The 26,219-nt window shown below is 41.8% G+C and overlaps 3 protein-coding genes across 4 annotated transcripts in view; 2 read left to right on the top strand and 1 right to left on the bottom strand.

The window, feature by feature from the left end:
• The first annotated feature begins 267 nt into the window (after positions 1–267).
• Positions 268–11,623, top strand: golm1 (golgi membrane protein 1). The gene is made up of 10 exons (XM_072682364.1): positions 268–415; positions 3,898–4,065; positions 5,504–5,683; positions 6,520–6,574; positions 6,914–7,016; positions 7,270–7,378; positions 8,483–8,648; positions 9,169–9,309; positions 9,399–9,500; positions 10,547–11,623. The coding sequence occupies exons 2-10, from the start codon at positions 3,934–3,936 to the stop codon at positions 10,657–10,659; spliced, it is 1,101 nt and encodes a 366-aa protein (XP_072538465.1). The 5' UTR covers positions 268–415; positions 3,898–3,933; the 3' UTR covers positions 10,660–11,623.
• A 1,971-nt stretch (positions 11,624–13,594) lies between these two features.
• On the bottom strand, positions 13,595–24,308 carry naa35 (N-alpha-acetyltransferase 35, NatC auxiliary subunit). The gene is made up of 23 exons (XM_072682363.1): positions 24,240–24,308; positions 22,923–23,051; positions 21,885–21,918; positions 21,650–21,764; positions 21,482–21,556; positions 20,467–20,634; positions 20,311–20,377; positions 20,182–20,225; positions 20,021–20,071; positions 19,846–19,929; positions 19,101–19,215; positions 18,637–18,815; positions 18,478–18,537; positions 17,758–17,864; positions 17,583–17,649; positions 17,375–17,473; positions 17,108–17,286; positions 16,150–16,289; positions 15,863–15,930; positions 15,437–15,577; positions 15,206–15,328; positions 14,228–14,308; positions 13,595–14,114 (listed from the first exon to the last, which is right to left on the bottom strand). Exons 2-23 carry the CDS (start codon positions 23,041–23,043, stop codon positions 14,055–14,057), a joined length of 2,178 nt encoding a protein of 725 aa, XP_072538464.1. The 5' UTR covers positions 23,044–23,051; positions 24,240–24,308; the 3' UTR covers positions 13,595–14,054.
• The window catches only part of agtpbp1 (ATP/GTP binding carboxypeptidase 1), a 33,211-nt gene continuing 30,693 nt past the window's right edge, over positions 23,702–26,219 (top strand). The window contains exons 1-2 of one of the 2 annotated variants that reach the window (XM_072682362.1): positions 23,702–23,988; positions 25,672–25,733. In XM_072682362.1, coding sequence (XP_072538463.1) covers positions 25,702–25,733 — 32 coding nt within the window. In that variant the 5' untranslated portion in view covers positions 23,702–23,988; positions 25,672–25,701. Of the gene's footprint in view, positions 23,989–24,598; positions 24,766–25,671; positions 25,734–26,219 lie in introns of those variants that run through there. The other variant, XM_072682361.1, reaches the window with a different exon arrangement.

The following is a 26,219-nucleotide window of genomic DNA, read 5'->3' as shown; positions in this document are numbered from 1 at the left end:
CACAGATTCCACAAAAAAAGTTCGATTCACTTGGATTCATTCCATAGAACCGAGTCGTGGTAAACACAGATAAATATACGACAAAAAATACGATCACGCATTTGTTATCATTTTTTTTTAAACTAATCTCTTATTACAATGTGATTTTTCACGGTTCTATATTGTAGTTTTATTGTTAAGACTGAAAACACTGCACGGGTCCTAGTAAAACGTTCGAGTTACTCAGAACCGATTCCTTGACGAGTGAGTCGTATAGTTACTGCGCTGCTTTTGATGCGAGTCAAATCAAAAACCACTTCAACGGACGGATGTAGCTCGACGCTGGCAGACAAATCCTTGGTCAGAAAAAGCAGATTATCGATAATGTCCACATTTTTCGGCCTCAGTTGATGTAACTGCGCCGCTCAACACAGCGGTAAGGACACCTTTTGGTATGATTTGTCTAACTAGCTGTATCTGCGAGCCAGAACCCAGAGCCAGGCTTCGCTAGCCAGTGTGTACCCGAGCCGTAACGTTAGCTAGCTAGCTACGTTAGCTTCCTGGCTAAGTTAAGCGAGCTATCCGCATGTAACGCTGGTTTAGTGTGAAAGAAAAGTTAAGTTGGGCATATTTTATTTCTTTTAAACCTTCAGAGGGGTTTGGTGGTGGTCTCAGCGAGTTGTAAGTTAGCTAGCACTAGCACTAGCGTTAGCACAGGACGCTAGCGGTGAATTGTTGACGTGTTACTTCTGGAAAACCGGGCTGCAACAGTTCACCTGCCTCGGTTGTTGTGCTGTTGGTGCTCTGATGAGCTAGTTCTGATCATGTAATCATACAAACACCTGCTTTAACACTTTTTAAGACACCTTAGCCACCCATGAGCCATGTAGCGAAGTTCACAGTGAGATTTGAGGGCTACGCTGGTCCATGTCCCAGAGCTTCCTATGGGTTCTCTTGCTGAAGCCCAGGGGTTGGATTTGGTTCCGGGGATGAGGCAGAGCTTAGATGTTTCTTCCAGTGGATGATTTCATTCCCCATGTTAATTTATGCAGATATATGCATTAATACTATAATCAGGTGTATTTGAGAGTAGTGTAGCTAGGTAATAATACACTGTTTACTCCATTTACTCCCCTCCATTAGAGTCATTAACATCATGTTGGTTGGTGATGGCATCTGCATTGCTTAGCTGGTCATCATTTTATGTGGAGGGAGGGATGGATGGATGGATGGATGAATAGATGTGTACTTTAATGATCCCTAAATTCCTGGATGGAGTAAAGTTACTCTATTGCAGTCCTGTGAGGAACTCCGTCGGTTCCTCAGGGTTTTATGGACTGGTACTTTTTTCTTTGGAGTCTTTTTCACTGAAGTGCTCAGTGGTTATACTTCTGTTTTGGACGTAAAGGATCCCGAAAAAGAGAAGGAAGAAGGTAAAACTTTGCCTCAGCTGTTAGATGCTGAATAGAGTAGAAATGTTCCACTGCAGTTCTGTGGGGAGCTCAGTCCCTTTTTCAAGGTTTTGTGGACAGGTACTTTTATTGGAGGCGTTATTTAACTAAAATAGCAGCACTCGTAACATGGGTATCAGTTTAGACATCCCTTATCACTTTGGGTGAGCCTTCTGTGTTGGAGTCCTGTTTCAGGAAGTGCTTACAGCATCTCCGCTGATCTGCACTTAACAGGGAAAACTGACATCCTCGTAATGCTGGGCCATGTGCCGATTATTAGCCGTCTTGTGTGAAATGCTTGAATTAAAAACAGCTTATTTTAATGTTTGGTACTTTTGAAAATTGTGCGCTTTACTAATGGTTATACAGGACCTGATTACAATGGCACCTGTCAAGGTGTGGGATCTGCGTATTCGGCAGCAGGTGATCTTAGAAGGAGTTAAAGTGGGCAAGCATAAGGAGCTGAGACACTTTGACACGAGCGAAACTGTGATGTCTAGATGGCTGGGTCAGTACCTACCAAAGGTGCTCGAAAGAAGGACAATCGGTGAACCAGTGACAGGGCCATGGATGCAATCCATGCAGAGTCCAGTGTCAGTGAGTTAAATGTTAGAACTTTGACTAGTTGCTCATCAACCTGCTGAATCTTTGTGGTAGAATTCATAGTCGCCCAGATAATGAAGCAGTAAAGCGTCCACACGCGATCACAGCATTATTTCAAAAGGCTTATTTACATTTACGGCATTTAGCAGTGGCTCTTATCCAGAGCGACTTACAAGGTGACTTGTATTACAGAGGTGGGCCAATGTAGTGTTAGGAGTCTTGCCCAGACTTTTATTGGTGTAGCACAGGATAGTCACCCAGACTGGGAATCGAACCCTGGTCTCCCACATGGTGTAACAGCTCACTAGCTGCTAGTGGTTTTATATGTTGTGTCACACCAACCACTTGGCTTATGGTTTCAATGTGTTTTTTGCTGGACAACCTAGTGGGCTGGCCTAGAAGAGGCAAATTCGCTAGCTAGCTGACTGACTGCGTTTTACCATAAAGCTCAGAAGTATCTGTTCTACCAGGAGGAGATGTAATCTTAGGTTAGCTGAGGTTGGGTCTCCTTGCTTGAAATATGCCTGTAAAGGGAAAGGGGAAGCGGTGTGAAGATGTACTGTGGCATTAATATATATGTGTGTGTGTGTGTGTGAGTGAAAGTCTGTAGCGATAGCATGTCGACTCAACATTGCTGCTGCGGCATTAGCAACACGCTGCCCAACAGACCCAGCGGTACTACCACGTTGTTTGTATCGCTACTGCCTTGCCTAGTGTTGCTACCACGCCATGAGTCGCAAGCCATGTTCAGGGGGTCCTAGGCCCTTCATACTTAAAAACAGCCAACATGTGGTCTACAGCTTAAGGCTCTGAGGGCAAAACTTGAGTTATTTACCAGGCAGGGTCACAGGAAATCTAATAGAGGTCATTTTATACCACAGAACCTTTTTCACAATAAAGAGCAGATATTTTGCCCCCAAACTCCCCATTGTTGAAATGCCGTTGACAATTCTTTACAGACGCAATTTGGCAAAATTGGCCTGCCTGTTTTTTTTCTTGTTTGAGACAAGCCTTTGCGACCTCAGCAGTGGGTTTTGCCCTAAAACTCTTCCATGAAAACTATGCCATTTTTTGCTAGTCATTTTTTAATGGCGGAATCAGGAACACTTGCCTTATCTGAGGCGAGTTGGGACAGCAGTTCCTTAGAGATCCATCTGGGTTCTTTTATGACTTCCTGGGTTAGTTGTCTGGTCGCTCTCAGAGAAAGTTAAGGAACCACTTCTTGCTCTCACTGCGGTTCACTGGAGTCTCTAAACTTTAGAATTGGGTTTGTAAGCCTTTCTAGACTGAAACAGTCCAATAGCGCCTCTCTCAATTCCTTATCTCTGCTGGAATTGCCTTTATTTGTGGCCTGTTGAACTTTGGAAAAGTTCAAGGTAAGATCCAGTAAATACATTTTAAGTTACAGTTAGTAAATTAGCAAATTAATACTTGAGTACTAAACAAGCTTTTCTGAAAGATCTCTAAAGCACTTAAACTGAAATCCAACGTTCTACAGGCCTTAGTAAATCTGGACACCATCGGAGTAAAGCCTAAATCCCAAGTCCACTCTGAGATGATTACAGAAGCCTTTGTTTAACCTTGCAAAAAACAAACAGTAGACGTATCTTGGCTGTTTGAATTTTCCGAACAGGCTACATATCCGTTTACTCTCATGCAAATCAGTGAAACGCCGCCTGTCCCTTTGAATAAAGCTTGGCACAGGAGCGTCAAAAGGCAACAACAAAGGCTGCTTCAGTTCGCTATTTGCAAAGGCTTTCACCCGCCAACAATAGAACCTTTAAGTGCCACAGACGTGACATGCTTTCCCCATTGAATAAGAGGAAGTGTCTTCATCTCTTTCGCTCTCTTGCTCTGCTTTCAGGACCATCTCTGACTGTGTGTTCCGTGGATTCGTGGAATGATGGGGGCACTGGTGAACGGTCGACGTGGGGGTCGATCTCCGTCGTTGCTCATGGCTGCTCTCATTGCCTGCGTCCTCCTGCTCGGCTTCAACTACTGGGTCTCCAACTCCAGAAATGTGGAGCTACAGGTTTGTACCCCGGTCTCCTTATTTGCCCTATGGTCTAGTCACCTACACTGTACATCAGAGATGGAGACTCGAGTCACGTGTTGACGAGTTATGCAAGGCTTATGCAAAAGTTTGCACACCCTTGGTCAAATGATGTTTTGTTGTTGTTCTAAGTAAAGATGAGAGAATAAATCTTACTCTAAATCCTCTACAGGAAGTGACAGATAAATGTAACATATTGTAAAAAATCAATATCATTTTTTTTTTTTTTAATACACACACGCACACTATTTTAGCTGAGGCCAGGGTTATGCTGTGATTTGTATCCAAATTCTAGCACTGATTCTCATTCTCGAGTAGTATGTTGTTGTTGTTGTTGTTGTTGTTGTTTGTTTGTTTTCTTTTTGCCTAGTATATTAACCTAGGGGTCTAACGATACGCTCAAACAAGATATTTGACTAATGATTCGATATTCTCACAATATTTTATTTTTTATTGAATTGGCTGTTCATCATTTTATTCATTTTTATTGTGACTGATTATCTGATGTCTTTGCTTTATTTCCTCAATTAAAAGAGACTTGAAATGATAACAGACGTTCATAAGTGCAGCAGAGATTCACGAATTGTGTTTATGGTAGGAACATAATTAGGTGCTTTTACAACAGAAGACTGTAAATGCTACCGAGCAGTGGTCACTAGGGGTACATTGCGCAGTTGCAATCGGCCAAGATGGGAATCAAAAATCCAAACAAGCAACTGGCCCATTTAAAAAAAATATATATATACTGTTTATGTAATTATGTCAGTTATGTCTGATATACACAAATAGTATTTTATATATATATATATATATATATATATATATATATATATATGGTTAATTATATCTTAATTATATATATTATATTTATTTTTGTAATCTTTATTTGTCAATAAGAGCCCCATTTAATACACAGTATCAAAACTGTAAATGAGCCCACATGACTCCAATTTAATTTATTCTTCATTTCCATGTTACAGGTTTCTTCTTTATGCGTAAAGAGTGTAAGAAAGAAAAGCCAGTAAACAAAAGCAGCTCACAGCTTTGCTGCTTTGTTTGTTTTGCTCACTGTGTCTCCTAGTAACGGGAGAGCGCGTACACCTGTGCGGGTTTGCTCACCTTCAGTTCAGCAACATCCTCAGTTGTGTATCCTATCATCCCAAGTGGCTTGGTGTGTGATTCCCAATGTATTTCAGTGTATCAGACAGACAGTGTGAGAGACCCATTCTGTTTTTAATGTTAGGACCTTAAATGCACATAAATTACACCCAGTCTGGACTTGTTAAGCTCTGGAGACAGCACATGACTTTTATGTCCAGCTTGCTAATCAGAAGTGTGTGTGTGTGTGTGTGTGTGTGTGTGTGTGTGTGTGTGTGTGTGTGTGTGTGTGTGTGTGTGTGTGTGTGTGTGTGTGTAGGCTAAGTTGCTGGAGCTTGAGGAGCGTATGCGGCAGGCGTCTGCTGAGAGGGAGCGGGAGCAGCTGGGCAGGAACGAGGTGGAGAAGCAACTCCGACAACAAACAGAGCAACTCACCCGCTTGGAGAACACCCACCAGAGACAGCAGCAGAGCGCCCAGAACATGTGGAAACAAGAGAAGGTACTCCCACACGTACCCACACACATGACTGACTAGAGTTGGGTAAGGCTATAGACTCACAAATACTGTAGAGACTGCAGTACACAACACCATATGTTGATGCCATAAATGGATATCATGGAAAGATCTCAGTCCATATAGTCACAAGGCCAGATGTAGGCCACCTCAGAAACCTCAAAAAGTGTAAAAGCTCTGGTATGTTCTCTTTAGTCCACTCTCCCTTCTGTCCAAAAGAAATGCTAATCTTTATTAGCATTGTTTTCCAAACAGAAGCATATAATCCATATTCAGACTAATGCTAAAGGAATAGGGGTTTGGGTTAGTGGTAGTGATTGGGTTAGTGATAATTTGCACTTCAGGCTTCATATAGCAGCACAATGGAGAACGTAGATATTTTGGCAGCATCGATGCAATACATGGAAACATGTCTTCTCCACTGGCTAAAGTAAACACATTTAAAGAGAGACAGGGTGAGGTTAGACTGTAGAACGGTCCTCCTTTAAGAGAAGGTAGGAGGCTTGTTGACTGTCAGGTTTGCTCCCTGGCTAGGCGCAGGTATGCACAAATCACCCTGCTAACGTTAACTGTCTCATTAACCTACGCATGAGTGTTTTATTGCCTAGTATAGGCATATGTTCTTTTTGTGTTCAACTACTATTTTAGAGTTGTTGTTTTTTTCACAAAACATTTTCACTAACCTTCTGGTCCAGCCTTGGTTTCAGAAGCTGATGCGAACTGCAGATGCCTAGTGTAAACTGTATATTTTAATGCTATTAGTTTTGTCATTGTTTAGTAGAATAACAAAAATATTTATTGAAAATATTTCATGGTTGTAGGGGAATCTGCTGCTCAACATTTCCACTGGTGCCAAAACTGTCCAGGATATGAAAAGTAAGTGTGAATAACCATTTCTCTCTCCCCCCCCCCTCCCCCAAAAAAACAAACAAAAAACAATATCTGGAGATGGGCATCATCTTTGCTTTTAATTGCAAGTTTGAAATTATTGTGGTCTTAGCATATGGAAAGGATGTCACATGATGCAGGGGCTAGCATTAAACTAATTCACATACACAGAGTTGGTGCTATATTTGGTATATAATTTTGCTGCAAATTTAGTTTTATACTATGTTGGAGTAGGATTAAAGAATCTTGTCTTAATTGAACAGAGCCTGCATCTCACTTTGTCTACCTTCACTTATTGCCTATAAATCATTCCCGCTCTCTCTCTAGATCAGATGAAGACTCTACTGGAAGATCTAAGCAAGGTGCAGAAGGAGCTGCAGTCGTGTCAGAGTAACATGAATACGCTGAATAAGAAACTCACCTATGACATGTAAGTCTGATGACATGACTATAATACAGGTTAATAAAATGTAGTATGAGAGTATTTTCCCAAATACATATACCTAACTAAGCCTTCCTTTTGAGTTTTGCTTCTCTGTGCCAAAAGAATGTCAACCCTGTTTCCCACGTAAATTAGACAAATTAAAGGATGCATTGTGCAATATTAAAGCTTCCATACAATAAATGAAATTAATTAAATGTAAATTGTCCTTTACTAAATTTTTTTTGGTATATTTTTACAGGACTCAATGTAACACCCAGATCTTAGCCCAAAAAGAGGAATGCAGTGAAAAGATAGCTGCAGCCAAACAAGAGATGCAGAAAAAGTATGAGAAGCAAACATCCATTCAGGTAAACCAACAACACCCCCCACCCCCCCAATAACTTTTAACATAACTGAAGATGTTAAAATCAACATAAACACACTTTCATACCATGATGTGGTTCTGAGTGTAACACAGTATCAGTCTGTCCTGTAGCTGGTACTCTAGTTCAAACATGTACTGTAGCTGAGCACTTTCACACAATGATGGGACGGGGTGGTGGAAAGGGTGGCTGAAACATAATAATATTAGTTAATACTATTTTTCCCCACCTGGGTTGACCTAATCAGAAATCAGATGATGTCTTTTAATTGAGGTCAGGATGTATCCTCTGAGGTCTTGCACTTTTTTAATTTAGTTTATAACCCCCCCTCCCAATATGTTAAAATCATTTTAAAATTTTTATTTTTCAGCTTTATTAGATCATGTTAATTAAATTTGGAAAATATTTTTGAACACTGGCAGTACAGAGTAAACGTGTTGACCAAAATATTCCCATTCCAAAATTCATCAGACCCAATGGCTTAAATGTACCATCAGTGGCACAAGTGCAGCTTGAGGTTAGCTTCTCCATGGTAAACTAAGCATCCACCCTTTCTCTTTATGGGTTGCCCAATATCAAAAAGGTACCTCACACCCATTATCCTGTCTGTGTGGCTCGCCTTTCAGGTAGTTACAGGGTTCTAATTTGTGTCATGAACAATTTGGACAAACTTGGGAGTTGAATTTTAGAGAGAAATTTGGAGACTTGTTTGAAAAAACACCTGGAAATTGAGAAAAATGCTTTTTTTGTTTATTTATTTATTTTAAACTACTGATGACATTTATTAAAGTTTTTATATTTTTTATTACACACTATAACCCTGGACTGTCCCTGTCTAAAGGCAGCTCCGAAAACATCAACAGAGGAATTTGCATCTAATGGGGAAAGATTTACATGTAGTAATAGGTGCTGAATAGTGCATCCTTTATCTTTACTGAAAGGCTTATAACAACGCATTGTATGTATGGACGTCATAGGAAATGTCCTAGAAAAGTCCTTGAAGATGTTTTCCCAAAAGGAGTGGGACCCTGAGTTAGTTTAACACATGCTGTTTACATTCTCGTCTGCTCATTTTCTCTCACCCGGCAGGGGGCTGACACCTCCACTGCGAAAGCCTCAATCTCTAGGCCTGAAGTTCCAGCTGGAAATGACTCGGATAAAAATGCAGCTGACCAGGTGAAGACACAACAAGCTCCAGAACTGAAGCCCAAAACTGATGACCACCCAAAAACCAATGAGATAGTGGTGGGCAAAGGTACATATCAGTAGCACAGTAACACTTTATTGAGTAGCGGTTTAAATGTGTAACTGGCAAATAAGCTGTAAATGTTTTATAGCTTATAAACATGATCAATATAGGCTCATAAAAACGCTGTGCTTGAAAAGCATGTGGCAGATAATTTAGATAGATTATAGATGATTAAGATTAGATACAGATTATAGACTATTAAACACAGGAGCACTGTCAACTACTGGTTTCCAGTGTTTGAGATGCTGTATCTAGACACTTAAAAAAATAAAATAAGTAAAGGTGCTGCAGATTCTTTGAGCAGTGGCATAGAAGCTCAACCATGCTCGTAATAAAGGTTGTATGAGTTTGAAGAACCTTTTTAAAGGCTTACAGAACCAAGCACAGTTCTTTAAGGAACCAAACCAGGTTCTTTCATGGCATCGCTCAAAGAACCCTTTGTATCGCCTTTATCTTTAAGAGTTTTTGAGACCTTCCTTTGCTAATAATGCATTATCCTTTTCTCCCACTGCCCTATCTATTCAAGACGATGCTCTTGTAAAAGAATCTGACAAGCTGCCGTCCACCTTGAAGCCCTCCAATCAGAATGCAACTCAGAACAGCCTAGCCAATGAGGAGACCATGGAAGGAGTTATGGACATCAAAGCAGGAGACCTGAAGGCTGCAGGTAGGAGCAAGCTCAATAGCGCATGCCGCTTTTTCGATTGTGCACACACACACCCATACACACAGCTTACACTCTCTTCCTCTGTGCAGATGCTCTCTTGGACGCTGCAGCGAACAAAGAGGGGAAGGAAGATGATGCCATAGAATATGACAATGAAGGCGAGATCGAGAAGCGACTGTCAAAGCTTAAAGGTGCGCTAAGCAAAATCTGTCATATCGGAAATGAGAAAATTGTCTTTTACAAGAAAGGTGATGTGAGAAAGGTGTGTCAGCATGATAATAGCATGGAATCAGCTCTGGAGTGCAGACATTTCTGAGATGTGTATGTTTTTAATCAGTTGAGTGGTAGAAAGTGGTGGAATTGTATTTTTCACCACGGTTTTGGTGGCAAGCAGCAGAAAATAGACTTCAAGCATGATAGCTAAGGTTTACATGAAAGAATTGCATAATTTTTTAAATACAAACAACCCCCCCCCCCCCCCCAAGGATTGAAGGTGAAGACCATTCACTTTGGGTCTTAATGAAGTGTCTGTGATATGCTGTGGTTGAAATATCTCAAGAGTGCAGCACCGCAGCTCCCTTCTCACCCTCTCTAATCAGCCCTGTTCAGAACAGCCAGTTTGAGAGCCCGTTCCTTTAAATAATAAGAAGCCATTGTTCATCCCACCCACTACCATTATTTCATTACTACTCTCCGCTACACGGATTTGTACGCTTTTACGGCGGAGTTCATTTTGATTTGTTTACTTCTCATTCTCATCTCATTCTCTCTCTGCTACACCCTAGCATCATGTTTAATCAGCTTACATTTACCTGTTCTGCAGAGGGTATTGAATCCTTTCTTTGCTAGTCCTTTGTTGTACTGTCTACAGATCTTAGTGGTTCTGACACTTGCGCACCATCTTCTCAAGTCATGGGTGGAGCTACTCTCATGTCTCGCAAAGAACTGACAGGGTGGTCTAATTTCAAATTTCTCTCCAGATGTACCCAAAATGTACAAGCTATAATGTAGATCACTTGTTGGCTATGATGGCCTTTTTCTCAACTAAAGAATCAGTAATGGACATCGGTATTGTCTCAACAGATTGTTGACATGGGTTGACTGTCCCAATTGTTTTTAGGGTTTTTCTGATAACATCCTGCTCTTTGTTTGACCTGCAGTATTGCTTATGGTTGATGTGTGTTACACTTAAAGTGTAGATGTTCATAGTCGGCTGGTTTTGTGTGTGTGTGTCTAGATGATAAAGCAGCTGCGCAGGAGTTTGAGGAAGAGATGGCCGACTACAACGGCGACGATGAGAACGAACCGGAGTTTGAAGCCGACAAACAAGCGGAGCTAGCTGAAGTGTAATCGCACACACCTTCACGCCTGCAGAGACTCGCACATGTGCCTGGCGACAGAGGTTACACTCCATTCAGCGGCAAAACCTCAGCGCTCCTGCTGAGCCAATCGGGTAGAGACAGGTCCACCCAGCAGTTCAACCAACATTGATGTGCTTGGGAATGTGCGGCTTTACTGACTCATCTCCTGATACTCAGTAACTGTAACTAATGCCCAAACGCACGTGACGAAGGGTTTCCAACACGAACATATCGCGATACTGAACATGGTTCCGTGGTTTTGGGGGGGAGGGGTTGTAGATAGCTTACACTGAAAGCAGGCTTCGTAAGTGCAGTCTTCTGATCATTCCTGAGGCCAGGCTAAACTGAATGTATGTACAAGCGATACATTTATGCCTTTAAATTCACAGACTTGAAATCTGGATCCACTGTGCTGCGTTTTGTTGGGCTCAAATCAGCAAAATGATTCCTCAGTGCAGCATTTCAGCTCATGGCTTTGCTCGCTAGAAGCTTTCATGTTTGTACAAAGTCTGAAAATGCTAGTCTGTAGTTGGATCCGAGCTTTTGCCGTCATTCGTTCTATATAAGGCTTTGTATATTTCACATAGCTTAGTAAAACCAGTAATGCTGAAGGACTGTTGCTGAATCTGATCTTCCAGTAGAATGTAACTGTAATGTAGTTTGGTTGTTACAGTTCCTTACATTTGCTGTAAAAGGGAAAAACGGGGGAAAAGATTGTTTTAAGTATATTAGCCAGACTTTTTTTTAATGCCTGCTTTGATTTGGAGACTAAGAACTGGAATATTTTCTAAAATGTCTTAGCTTGTGATTTTTTTTTTTTCTAATGATTTTTATTTAAATTTTAGTTGCTTCCTCTTTTGCAGTGTATGTGTTGCATTTGTGCATTTTCAGATGGTTTAGCTGCTCAGAGCTGTTTTTACTGTGATAAATGTCAATAAAATCTTAACAAATCAGACAGGTATTGGATTTATTTGAATATATTCACCTTATTTTGCCAAATTTTCACCTTTGAGTTAGAATTTCGCAGTTTTATCGGTTTGTATCCAAAGTTAGGTCCTAGACACATGCACTGACCCACAATTTTTAATGTTTTTATTTTTAAGGTGCATCATATCAATCTGAGCGTATTGTTAATATTAGCCTGAGTGTTATTAAAGTGTTAACTGTCACCTCAATTATTAGATATTTACCCTGTTACACCATCCAAAAATCTTTCCTATACTTCTGCTAGGAGCATTCTCTGCTACAATGCTTTTAGCTCATCGAAACATCCTACCTACGATTTATTTTTGGCAGCTTTACCTTTAAATCTACACTATGGTAGCACAAATCAACAGAACTGGTCATATCAAATGATCCATGCTTAACGTTATTTAAAGCTACTGCAAGCTCAGCTAACTAGCTAGCTTTAAAAGGTCGGGAGTGTTGTGGAGCACAACATAGATATACCTATGCATATATATATGTCTATGGGGCACCATATAGCTAGCTAGCTAGCTAACTTATTGCCAGCACCTTCTACAGAAAAAGGGTTGCTGTGTGTGGGTGAAGGTCAGAGCCAGTAGAAGCCTTCATGGGGCCCCCTATACCACCACCTCAGCACCAGATGCTTCATCTTTCCACAGGCTACACTGTGTGTAATGTACCAACTATCGTTAGAATTATCTGCATTTGCCCAAAAGCAAGAAACAGTCCTTTAGGTGCTCTTTTCTTGTCTCCTCCAGATCTGTGCCTTTCACACAGTCCTGAGCTCTACAAGCAGTTCTTTCCTCCTGGCTTTGTTTTTGCTCTGATAAGCATTGTCAACTGTGAGACCTCGTGTAGAGAGGTGTGTGTCTTTCCAAATCAGGTCCGATCAACTAATTTTACCACAGGTGGGTCCCAGTCAAGGTGTAGAAACATCTCATAGTAGGCCCCTAGAGCTAACTTTTGAGTGTCATAGTAAAGCGTCTGAATCTAAAGCGTGCTAAATTGATCCTTTTCTCATTTTAGGGTATTGAGTGCAGATTGATGGGGTAAACAATATCTATTTTTTCTATTTATTTTAGAGGAAATTGACTGTGATTGAAACCACACACATTTAGAGACATGCAGAGCTTTGCTTGAGTCAGTCACTCGGCCAATCACAGTTGTAGGGTTATCTCTTTGCACTTTAACAAAGGCTACAGTAAATTTTCTCATACACCCAGATTACAAAGCACTAACGCTGTCAGTTCATGTTTAGTGTTACTAGGACTAGTTTCCAAAATTTGATCAAGCTTGGTTATATTTATTTATTTAATTTTTTTAAACTGCTGTGGTGAGGACGCAAGAAAGGGTGTCCTCTAATGACTCTTCTATTAAGGGTGTCGCAAAACAGCAGAAAAGTGTGCCACCACTCCAGAGTCTGCAGAAATCCCCCCGAAGGTCTTTTTGGTTTATGATTTAGCAGTCTTAGCAGTCCTGTTAGATGCTGTAGGTGAGACGTTTTCTTGCTCTTTCAGTTCTTAACTTCCACCTCCACTATTCCTGTTAGCTGCCATTTCTTAATCTATCACATTGTGAACTGAGGAAACGTAGGCTGCTGTCTGCTTGTAGCCTTCTCCTGAGTACTAGAGAGAGATTCTTAGAGCCCATGGTCAGAGTACTTAGTAAGCTTTGAACTTTGCATCCTCAAGCATTTCCTAACAATGACCGGAAATAAGCCATAGCCCTTACGAGCTAATTAAGGTTTATGAACCTGGTAAAAGTGATCTGCAAACTCAAAATTGTAGTAAACAAAAATCCACTAATCTTGTTAAATTCTTTAATTTTATGGCTTTTGAAGATCAGTTCATCATCTAATCACGGTAACAAAATTGGACTAGGTTTCCAAAAGTGAAATCTGACATCTGACAGTTTTACAATCTGTATTATCCAAAAAAATAAATAATAAAAAAGGTGTGTTTTCTGAAATGAGACTTTAATTGAAAAGTAACAAACCGAGACACAATTATACACCTGCAAACCATGGATGTCTTTCAGGTTGAACGAACTGCAACGTGCATCTGCATATAAAACTGGTATTTCAACATGAACACTGTTGAAGAGCATAGGCCTTGATCTGGAACCACCGCCAGATTCTTTTACCTAAAGACAGTCATGTTCTTGTGGCCAGAAAACCAACTGTTGGACCAAGCAGTTGTAGAACTGTCTTCATCAAGTCATTTCTGAAGTGGAACTGTAATGCAAAAGGCCCAGTGGACTCATGCAACATTATTGCAGTAGGTAGGACGTGTATCCCGCTGAAACACATGCTGCTCAGACCTCAAGAGGAGCGCTCAGGATGGGGAGGGGGGCTGGGGGGGGCTTTTGAGAACATGGAGATTTTACTGGCTGTCAGGATCAGGGGAGTTCTTGAAGGAGTCAAATAATTTTGACTATAGGGAAATACTTGTGTGCAGAGAAGTCAAACTCGGGAAGGGCCTGAAAAGCAAAAAGGAGGAAGGAAAAGAGAGAGTGAGATCTGCCTGAATCTACTGATCATCTGCATTAATGAACACAGATTTTAATACTTAGATGGGAGGTTTCTGCTCTACCTTGGTCTCCTTCTTGTGTCCTCCTGCTAGCAGCTTCATCACAACAATGTTTGGTTTGGCCACTTTGAGGATACGATTCACCTACATCAAGAAACAAAAGCATGATATTTATCACATAAATTATCATGTAAAGCATTATCGTATGAAGCTAACACACAAGGGGTTCCTGAGTGGTGTGAAAGATGCCCTAGGGTGGAAGGGTAACTCACACCCTGCAAGCAAGAAAGCTAAATCGAGGGAAGCGAGCGAGCGAGAAAACCTTTTATGAACCCACCATAAAAGGTTTCATTTTGATGCTAAATAACAGGGTGGTAAATAGGCTTGTTAAATGCTATGTAAGCATTTTTCACACCAACCAAAGTCACATAGTTACTATTTATAAATCAGATAATTACTACAAATACTGACTAAATGCATTTTTGTATTTGTGAGAAAGGTGGTCAATCAACGCCTTAATCATGGTTTAAAACAGTTCAATAATTCTTCATTGTTTTTTAGCTGGTGAAGTGCAACAAATGCCTTTGTGGACCAATAGAAATGCTCCAAAATGACTTTTACATTGACTTCCATTTAACATTAAGTATCTCCCCAGCCTCAAGAACTTGGGCAGAATTGTATCGTTAAGAGTCCAGACCTAGACCCAGTTTGGTTCATGAATCCCATGGAATCCTATCATGGAAGTTGCTATGGTAACCCAGGTGGTTGCTTTGCTGCTACTAAGTAGCTGCTAGATGGTTCATTTGTTGTTGCTTTGGCATTCCAGGTGGTTGCAAAGAGATTGCCAAGTGATTGCTTGGCAGTTGCAATGCTATCCCAGGTGGCTACTAGCATGTTCCCAGTTTGGTGTGACTAGTGGATTTGCATCATTGTGGTTTTAGAAGTGTGCACAAACTTTTGCACCCCATTCATTTCTATGGGAATGCAATGCACAACCCTAACTGACTAATGATCCTGATGTAAAGCATGTGTTTATCTTGCCTCGGCATCGGGGCTGGCGACGTTTTCCAGTATGAGTTTGGCCTGCTGGAAGTGCTTGCTGGCTGCCATGTACAGGTCAGCTGAGCGGGGAGGAGGACTGTACTTCTTCAGATCTGACATTTCCTGCACAAACACACACAGCATCAAACAACCATCGAGCAACATGTACAAGCTGCAGTACAACCATCAGGTGTGAGGGGTTTTCCGCAGAGGCAGGCTGGGATCTGGTACCTTGAACTGGATGTAGTGCACCGGGGGAGGCGTGACCACACTGTTGAAGGGGGCGAAGCGATGCTCGTAGCGAACCTGCTCACTGTCCAGCTCAAACTGAGGCTTCCGCACTTTTCCATCCATGTCCAATGCGATCATTGTCTATATGGAGACAGAGGAGGAAAGATCTTTAGCGGTTCCCCAAGGTCATGTTACTAGAGTGAAGAAGCACTAAACCAGATGTTTGTCAAAACACAAAACTGGATCTTGCTACTAGACTGAATATTAACCCCACATTGTGGTCCTACATGCTACCCCAGTGAAAACGATCTCCATTCATGACAGCTGCGAGATGAAGTATGGCATTGCGGACAGATGGAAGTCTCTTAAAAACACAAATTTTCAAGACAGGAAAAGGACACGCAAGTAAACTGAAAAAGCGTTTACCTTATACATTCCAGCACACATGTTCTGGTAGGCTTGGCTCATGGTGATCTCTTTCCCTAGAGGACGAGCTAAAGAAAGAGAACCAGCACATTCACAGTCAGTGGAGATGCTTAAAATGTACAACATACACCAACGGCTAACACCCCTCAATAAATGAGGAGTGTGAAAGAGTTGGGGTGATGGTTTGAACATTATTGAAAACTAGTGAAACCGTGTGGAGAAGAAATAGGAGGAGGAATGTGGGGAGTGGTGAAGATGTGAAGTCATACAGGCCAGGGGAGCTTCACCTTTCTTCTTCTTCTTGCTCTTCTTGCTGCTGCGTCCTTTCTGCTGCTGCTCCTCCAGAATGCGCTCCTCAGCCATCTGAGAGCTGTCCGCTCTGCTCAGGGTGGACATCAGCCATGCGTAGAGGAACTCTGACAGGTACCTGCATGTAAAGGATATACATACACAGGCTGACATCTCCATCCATTCACTCTGAAGAATAGTTTAAAAATAGGCTAATAGGAGTTAATGCTGATGCTGCAATACAGTATTGCAATGTTCAAATTATAATAATAATCATCATCATTTAATCAAATCAATCAAAGTCCAGTACATCATTGACCAGCAGATATATATATATATATATATATATATATATATATATATATATATATATATATATATAATAGTAGATTTCAGAGCATTGCTGTGAGGATTTGATTGCATTCAGCGTCAACAAGAGCATTAGTGAGGTTAAGATGTTGGAAGATCACCATCCCACCTCATCCCCAACTCCCTTACTCATCCCTGAAGTTTTGGATGGAGCCCAATTATTCCAGAGAACACAGTTCTTCCACTGCTTCACAGCTTATACCCCTCTAGCCCAAGCCTGGCATTAGGCAGCATGGTGCCATTAGGTTCATGTTTATCTCTTCTCTTCTTTTGGCTATCTATCTCCATAGCGACTAGACGAGCTGTGCTCACCTGTGTCAGCAATGGGTGCAACTTAACATGGCTGAATGCATTCATTTAAGGGGTGTCCAATAAATAAATAAATAAATAATAAAATATCACCTATTCCAGCCTTATTTTTACAAAAATAACTTTAAAAGATTTCATTTTCAGTTTAATTATTTAAAAGTATAAAAAAAAAAAGAAAAAAAAAAAAAAAAAGAAATATATATATATAAAGAACATGTGACTGTGAATATGACAAGTGAAGTGACCGTGACTATTGTAATGGTCATATTTGGGACTGACCAGTAAATGTAGTAGTACTCATGCATGCTATAGAGCTCCAGCTCAAAACCGCTGAGCAGGTACTGGATCATGATCCGCAGGTTGTGGTAGAGCACCCAGGTTCCCAGACAGGCCAGGTGCTGCCTCTGAGGTTCCAGCTTCAGCAGCAGACCGTGAAGAGCAGCATCAACCTTCTCCGCCTTTAAATAAAATATAAAATAAGTCACATAACCTTCATTGTTACGCTTATAACGTATGTCATTACATTACACTCACACGCACACACACCTCATCCTGTAGCGTGGCAAACTCTTCCAGTATGTGTCCCAGTTTGTCTCTCTGTCGGGCTCTGTTATGGCCGTGGATCTGGATCAGACTGCAGAACGGCTGTGGAGCAATTTACTCCATTAGCTGTTTGATTTTTAATGACTTCCCATCACTACAGATAGTTGAAGGATCAGGGAGTAATAAAGTGTGTATTATGTGTGCTGCATACCCGAGAGCAGTGTGTTACGAAGGAGTCGATGTAGTCCTTGGCCTGGTGGTTATTATACAGACTGCACCTGTCAACACAGCACCCGTTAACACCAGACAACAACAACAAGCTGTGGAGTATTCGCAATACAGCCATTCAGTAAGCTCAACCCCCCACCACATGCACTCTGACTCACTTTGGGGACAGAACTGGGGGGCTGACGAAATAGCGGAGAGCATCTTTGATCATGTCCTGCATCAGGTGAGTCCCAAACACTTTTTTGTTGTCGATCAGAAATGTGGTCTGATAAAAATAAACGAAAACAAAACATTACAACTATGAATATGACATGAAATACGACTCTACCTACCCCCTGAAAGCTAATGCAAGGCTGGCAAGAGGAACTGCAGCTACAGGAAGCTTGAGGAACAGAATATCGAGTGCTGCAGGGATTGTGTCACGGGAAAACTAGGGGCGAGGCAAGAAAGGCTAAAAGCTAATGCTCGCGGGGACATTGATCTGGTGACAGACTAATTAGCCAATTTCAATAGCTGCAATTTCCACTAAATTCTGCACTGCACCGGGAAACACAGAGGACAGCGACAAAACTGTGCTAGACTATGTATGCTAGGCTAGGCTATGCCATCTGGTTCCTGTGGGCCACTGGGTTTCTGTAAACAGTAAAAGCAGAGCAAAGCCCTCTGTAAAAAGAATATCAGCGCATTTCATTCTAGGTGGTAAATAGTCTATACATTACATCTACACATTCATAATCTAAACAACCTTTAGTACTGAATAAATGCTTTGCAGGACACCTTTATTAGAGTATGCCAGAACATCTGGGGCAACAACAGCACAGCAGGCTAGCTGGATAATATGTATGCTGGATAACTCAGCATGGTTTGGTATTACATACCTGCAATAACGATCTGGACAGTACACAAGGTGACTGCTCACTGAACTCACAAAAGAAGTCCTGGGAAACAAACACACACATACACGCAAATAAATAAGGTGGGGTGCATTTCTCAGAAGTACTCTGGGCTTCTTGATCTGAGTTTCACTCCTCCATTACCAGGATGCTGTGCAGGTTGGTGGTGTTGATAACCTCACACACAGTCTTTATCCGATCAATGAGTTTGCTGAAGTAGTTGACCATCTCCTCACGCTTGATTATCTTGGCGTAGCGGGGGAAGGTGGGTGGGAGAAGGCGTTGATTTACCAGTGGCTCAAACCCCATCATGATTGGGTGATCTAGAAAGGAAACGTGTGCAACTATAACTAGAAATATCGTCAAGGTTTGTCCAAAATGGCAACAAAATCTGGATGCAGAATAACAGTAAAACTGGAGGCACAAGGGTGATCACCACCCTGCTTCATTTACTGTGTCTGTGTCCAAAACTGCCTTCAGTGGTGTGAATGGGATAGAACCAGTGTGTGTGTGTGTGTGTGTGTGTGTGTGTGTGTGTGTGTCTATGAAATATCACCTTCAGCGATGTAATGTTGGTTAAGTGTGTGTATCCATGTGCATCCACATACCTCCTTTAGTGGTGTCATTCTGCGACTGAATGCCGTATTGAATGGTAGAGTGTATGGCAGGCAGGAGGTCAGCTGCTTGGCTCATCAGCTTCTGTGCTTCACTCACTGCACTCGTCTGAAAAGGCAAGCGAGACATTAGTCAATCAATCGCCTCACAGCCATGAGTACTTATGAACACGAACATCTAACGGTTGTGGTCAAAACTTCTAAAACGCATTTTAACAGGTCAAGACCAAAGCCTCTTAACTTCCTGTTGGTGATCATAATTGACTACAGGTGGTGGCTTCTCTGTTCCCGCATAAAAAGGGGGGTTGATTGCCAGCACCCAATGGGGAAATCTAAGGAGCTCAGGGTAGATCTGAGAAGGATGATGCCAGATTTACACAAGTCAGGAATGTGGAACCATCCAACAGCAGACTCCAAGATCAACACTTCAAACACCTTTACATAATTATGAGCGACTGGGAGGTGTGGTCACTTTGTCAAGGTCTGGAAGAAGACTCAAAGGGTCACCTTCAGCTAAGAAAACAATACACAGAGTTTCACAAGAGCCCCTGGACCACTAGCAGTAATACAGCCCTAATGCATCCACCACCATGTTTCACAGTTGGTATCGGTTGCTTTTCATTGAATACTGTTCAGTGAAAAGCTGTTCAATTTCTGTCTCATCTGACCATATGAACACAATTCCATATATATTTCCATTGACTTAATCTGCACTTGACTTTACAAGCACATTTCCTACCTCTTTCTTGGTGAAGGAGATGAGAGCGGTCAGTAAGAGGCGGGTGAATTTAATTCTGCTAAACAAAGCCAGACACTGCTGATGCTAAAAGAAGACACAGGGGAAAGAGAGCATGTTATATATACACATGGCACAGCATAGCACGTAAAAAGGAGTATCACATTGGCAGTCTTACATCCAGCTCCACTTCGGGGTCGCGCTGCTCGCCCTGTCGACTACGCGTGCTCTGGGAAACAGGCATAGGAAATATGAGAATCATGTCAGTTCATCATCATTAATGCAAGAGGAGTTCTTTTGTCTCTATTCAGCCTGTGCTATTTGATCTTCATGCCATACCTTCACTTTCCTCTGTAGCTCATCTTCAACATCCTTCAGCATTCCTGTAATTGACAGATAAAAGGAATAATGAAATCCTGCATCACATGAACATAATGAATAGTCCTGCACTCAGATGATGTGCACTACCTGTCACTCTCAGGTCCGTCACATTGTTTGCCATTTTGAAGCCGTAGGTCATGGCCTGGAAATCCTCCTGTTGTTGAGGAATGTAGACATTGCAAATCAAACAATAAATTCAAATATAACTCTACAGAAAATAAAAAAACACTAAATTAATGTTACCTCCTCAAAGACGGCGGCCTTGTTGACTTTCTCGCGGGCGATATCGCACACTTTTAGGATCCCGAGGGCGAAGGCTTTGAGGGCAGGGTCCTGGATCAGCTCGGGGTTATGAACATACAGACATGTAAAAACCGTCTGAGCCAGGGAATGCCCCTCCAGCCATGTTATCTGCAGAAGAGAGAATTTAATTTAGCCCTTTAAACAAGGATTGGAAGTTTGAATGTATTCGTCTCACTGAATAGAATGTATAATGCCAAAAGCTGAGAAAAAAAAAAAAAACATTGCAATTGATGTTCTACACCCCCTAATAATTATATTTTTGTTCAATAGCAGAAACATGAAAATACAATGTATCAGTGTTACCATTAAAATTGTGTGTGACTGCTCGGTTGAGTTGCCCAGTTAGGGTACACAGTATTGGATACTAACTGCAATCTGCTATTTAATTGAAATATTTTACTTTAATTGAAATTATTTTTACTTTTTACTTAATTTACACAAATAAATCCTCACATATATGAGAAGACATTTTACATTGCTATGAATAATATATTTTTTTACCACAGATATCGAGAGGCAATTTGTACCATCCCTAATTTGAATTTAACTAAGCCATTACGAACATGAGTTTTAATCTACTACCAGGTGATCTACAGAACAATTACTCAGGAGTAGATAACTTTAAACTATAAAATGTGTCAGTTTTTCTTATTTCTTTTTTCATTTTCCTACATTTTTCCACAGTGGAACAGTGCTCCACTAGTCTTGACTCAGCAACACCTTCCTGTAGGTTGTTGACAGTCATATGGTGGCAATTTACATGGTCTTGCAGATCTCACCCTGACCTCCACAGTTCTCCTGAACTGCCATTTTGTTATAAGGAGTCCACACTGTTCAAATCACAATTTTTTTTCTTCATATTTTTTACATATAAATGTAAACACTAATTCCCAACCAGATGGGTTCAAATTCCATGAATCCACCATTTAACAGAGTACTATAAAGTGATACACACCAAGCAGCAGAAACAAGTGTCCACAATTCCAATGAGCTCAGGTAAAGACAGGTCCTTCACTCGTATCGCCTCATCCTAGAGAGAGACAGTCATATGAATAAGGAATCAACACAACATCATGAGAGAAATTCCAGGTGTCCGGTTATGACAGAAAGTCTGAAGTCGGACCTTTACAGCCTGTTCAAAGTTGAGAACTTTTCGGTTCACTTGATTCCCAATCATCCCAGCATCCATTTTTGGGTCCATCATCTCGATGGCAGACATCGCCTCAAACAGACCAAACCTGTAAACACATCGAGTATTCAAAGCCTCTGCAAAACTGCACCTCCATGAGGGAACGTAGGTCATCCCTGCTAGCGGGTCGATAGTTCAGTTGGTAAAGAGAAGGACTGTGGATACTCACAGTTTGTCATGGAGCAGCTCCCCGAGTTTAAGTTCTGCAGAAGTAAAGAAAGAAAGAAATATTTTTGTAACTACAGAGAACTTAAAACTATGACGTTGGACGCCTTTTTTCTTCGCCCAACTTCCTTCCAATTTAGTAGTACATAGTAAATTCCCACCCGCTAGCTAGGTCTTCACCCATCACACATGATGCTACCGGTGCTAGGAGGGTGAAGGCAAACATAGGCAAGCATGTGTAGGCAAGTCCCCAAAGTGCCAACGACACACTAGCTGGGTAGCTCACCCAGAGAGACACCCAGGTACGGCCACAGGGATTGAACTCACAACCTCCTGAAAACAAGGCATACGCCTATAATGTTGTGCCACTAGGGGGCGCAGATGTTAAAAGATTTATTCTATTAAATTCATACAAGTATATTATACAGGAGGGCAAAATGAACTCAAGCTTGATCTTTATCCCTCCACCAGTGTGTATTACCAATAAGAAGGCTTCGGTTTACACGATTCCAACCTGTTAAATCAACTGGATCACTGGATCCTAATACAGTATGGGTGGAGTCAACGGGTTCTTTCACTGAGTAGAGGCAAAAGTGTCAACTTTATCGTTTGTGATACTTATCCATATGCTACAGATCCAGCAGATGGAGATTAGGAGATGTTGGCCACATCCATTTTAAGTCATATCTCCCACAAAGTCCTGGACCATGTCTGATCAAAATCAACCAAAATCTGATCATTGTTATGATTGTGCCAAACATAAGCCTAAAGAAAGGTCCTCAGAATGTTTCTCAGAGCCTAGTGGAAAAAGGGCTATTCTGGGAGAGATCTCGTGTCCTGGGAGAGACAGTCTGCGATATCCCAGCTGCCTCTGTTGGTTCCAATAACAACAAAACGCAGGTTCTGGGTCTGTTTAGTGAAAACGATCGCTCTCACTCTAGCGCGGCTTCACGTTGCTCCCGGGACAAAGGGAAGGCAAAACGTCCATGTTGCTATGTTGACGTTCACGTGTCAGTAGTACTGAGCGCCCTGTCAAACACACCTTTGCAAGCCCCTTTGAAGTCTTGGGTGATGTCCACCCAGTTGGCGTTGTTCCTCATCTTCTCCGGGATGCCGAGACCCCATCCGCCTTCGTCCTCCTCGACTGACGATTTCATCACCATGGAGACGGCTGCAAACACGACAAACCGGCAGAGCTTCAGGTTAGGTGGAGAGGTACTGCGAGAGATGAAGCCTACGGCACAGGCTGCTGGTGCTGCTGCTGCTGTGGAGTGATTCTCTGGCCTGAACAACGACCTTTTCCTGTCATGTATGCCGATACTACCAATATTGGTCGGATTAGTACATTTAACTACTATTTGATGGCATTTGTATCAAGTGGACATTAGGATCCGTCTAAAAAGTAAAAAGTTATATCCCTATAAATAAGTACTAGTTCAACTGATCATGAAGTCATTATGTGTATGTAAGTGTTTTTAATATATATTTTCTTCACGGACAGACAAGCATTGCCAGATATTACATCCTTCAGAATTAATTAATTAATTATACACCAAATTATTATATAGGGGGGAAAAAACTACAGTAAAAACACAGATGAAAGGCTCTAGTGTTCTTGATTTAGTGGGCTGTCATTTAAAAAGGCAAGGGCATAAAGCCGAAGCGTCTTTATATAGTTGGGTTTCAGCTGAAAGTAGCCAAATTTGGACTGTACGGTGGGAAAGCACAGTGTGTGTGGTCAAGGGGTCCCAGAAAGGAAACCTTGGCAAGTGCCCCAATTTGAACTAAAGCAAACCTCTGTAACAGACAACACCACACAGTGAGCTGGCCATGGATCTCTGCCCTGGCTGTTAGCGAACTTGCTCTGCGAGCTTTACTTGATAGGACCTAGGAGGGGGGAGGGAAACGAGGGTCACATCTCCAGTCCAGCACTGAAGGTGAGCAGCCAAGCCAGTGTTGATGGAGACCCTGTTGTAGACGTACTGCGATAGGGGGCCATACAATGACTGTTTTGGGGATGAAGAGAAATCAACGCTGACTGTTAACTGTAGGCTAATACAAACTACGACACCAGAGCTCGTTTAAACGAAAGAAACCCGTCGACTGCGGTAAGTGTGTGGCTAAATGAAATGGCTGTGTGTGTGTGTGTGTGTGTGTGTGTGTGTACAGTGTGCCTGACATTCAGTGGCTAGCTCGTTAACCTAGCTAGCTAGCAAGCAGCCTACCACCCCATAACGACTAACAACTAAAGACCCGGATTACCGTCACGTTTTTTTCCATTCAGGACTGCGGCATATCAACTACGCGTTTATATATCAGCTAACATCACCGCAATTAAAAAAATAAATACATTAAATACCTTATAATTCACTGGCGTACTCCGTTGCAACCACTCATCACCGCTTCCACCGGTCACTGGCGAAAGCCGTCACGCGCGAATTGCATTATGGGACTTGTAGTTCCACGCAGTCGAAAACCATTAACGCCTTTAGATCCGCACACCAATTATTTCAAGCCAGAAAATGTATCACATCATACGATTTTATTTGCAGTTTGGGATGACTCGTGAGAAGGTTTCCCTGATCTTTGCTTTCTAATCTCACGCGAATCTCCTCAAAGTCCTACGCTTCCCAGGCGACGTTTCATTCGACTTGTTCTCGCTGATTTTCACACCATTGCTCCCACACTGCCCTGCGCGTGTATGACTTGTAGATCGCGGGTTCTGCGCAAAGTCAGCGAGAACTGTCCCAGCGTAAGCTGGCAGGCCAGCCAGATGGATAGCTAGTAAATAATAACACCAGGGCGTTGCGAGCAGCTGCTTAAGATAACAGACAAAGAGCAGGGGCCGCTGTGCTCAGATGGAGCAGCAATTCAATGCCTTAAAGGTGGGTAACACCACATTTCTTATCGCCCACCTCAACGGTTTTCTAGGGCACGGAGCTTTGACATGGTTATATTCGCTCGCTAGCTCGTTCGTTAGCCACTCGCTAGGGCAGGTGCAACTGACATGTTGTTGAATTGGGCTCGCTCGTAGCGTTGAAGCCAGCCGGGATCGTTATGACAGCTGTCAGGTTCAATTAAAAAACACTAGTGTGGGCGAATCCTTCACTGCAGTGTTTTCTTTAGCACTCGTCATTGCGTGGCAGTTGCGATTTTCGAGGCACCGCAGCCCCTCCTGACATAGCTAGCTATAGCTAACCTAATTTAGCCAGCTAGCTAAATAGCTATCTATCTAACTAACTGTCTGCAGATCGGCACAGCTAGGGGATGTTTAGCGCTAGCTATCTAGATATGTAGCTAGCATTTCTGTTGGCCATTCAGCACGACTGTGTGAAATGTACAGCGGTTTATGTAGATATTAAGCTAGATTAATATGCAGGTAGATGTTTACAGTAGCTAAATGTGTAGGAATTGACGTTAACGTGTTTTCTTTCGACAGGGCATTTCGTCATGTGTCGTACTCTGTTCAAATGGACACGAACTGGCTTTAGTGGTTATTAAGATCAATGAAAGGGTGATAATCATAACTCTAGATATTATAGCTGAATATGGCAGCGCTAGCTATATTAATTAGGGCCAAGTAAAGTACTGAGATAGCTAGCTAGCACTAGGGGGGGAAGGAGCGCTGTCTGTAACTTCAGCGCTGACTGTAGCTAATGAAGCTAATGGTAATAATAATAATAACAGTAATAATAGATATTGTAGCTATAGAGGGTAGCTAGATAGATAGACAGCTAGATATATTAGTTAGGATCAAGTGTAACGTTCATGGCTTTGCCTTTCTGTTGCAGTGTGCCTGATCTCTATGTGGGTGGCAAGACATGGATAAACCCAAAATGGCTACAGAGAAAGGGTGACCACACAAACACGTCCAAAGATCACTAGCTACAAGCATTTATTCCCTTAAAGGGTCCATATCACACATTCTTTTTAATATTTATTTAAGATTTATTTTCCCTGAGCTTATTCACTTCTAAGGTTTGTGTGGTTTATAGCTATAGCTACCACACAGTCAAATTTGTTATGCGTCCCAATCGCATATTAATGACTAACACTAACTAGTTTTTAAGTAAATATAGATATAAACGTGGCAAAGTTGAGTAAACGCAAATATCCACTCAAAACCGGTCAGTTTTTGAGTTATTAGAAAAATCTGTGCAGCAAGTGATGTATGTTGGCATAGCAACGCTTCCTCACACACTCCTGTTAGTGGGTTACTATGGTAATATTTAGTGTACTAACCTGCCAAACTCACACTATTAGGATTAGGATATAGTGTGTAGTATGCAATTGGGACACAGCCTATGTAGCTTATCCTAAAGGTGGGAGGAAGTGCTTA

This window comes from Salminus brasiliensis, chromosome 6, assembly GCF_030463535.1.
Source record: "Salminus brasiliensis chromosome 6, fSalBra1.hap2, whole genome shotgun sequence".
NCBI classification, from domain to species: domain Eukaryota; kingdom Metazoa; phylum Chordata; class Actinopteri; order Characiformes; family Bryconidae; genus Salminus; species Salminus brasiliensis.
This window is presented reverse-complemented; position numbering and strand designations above follow the sequence as displayed.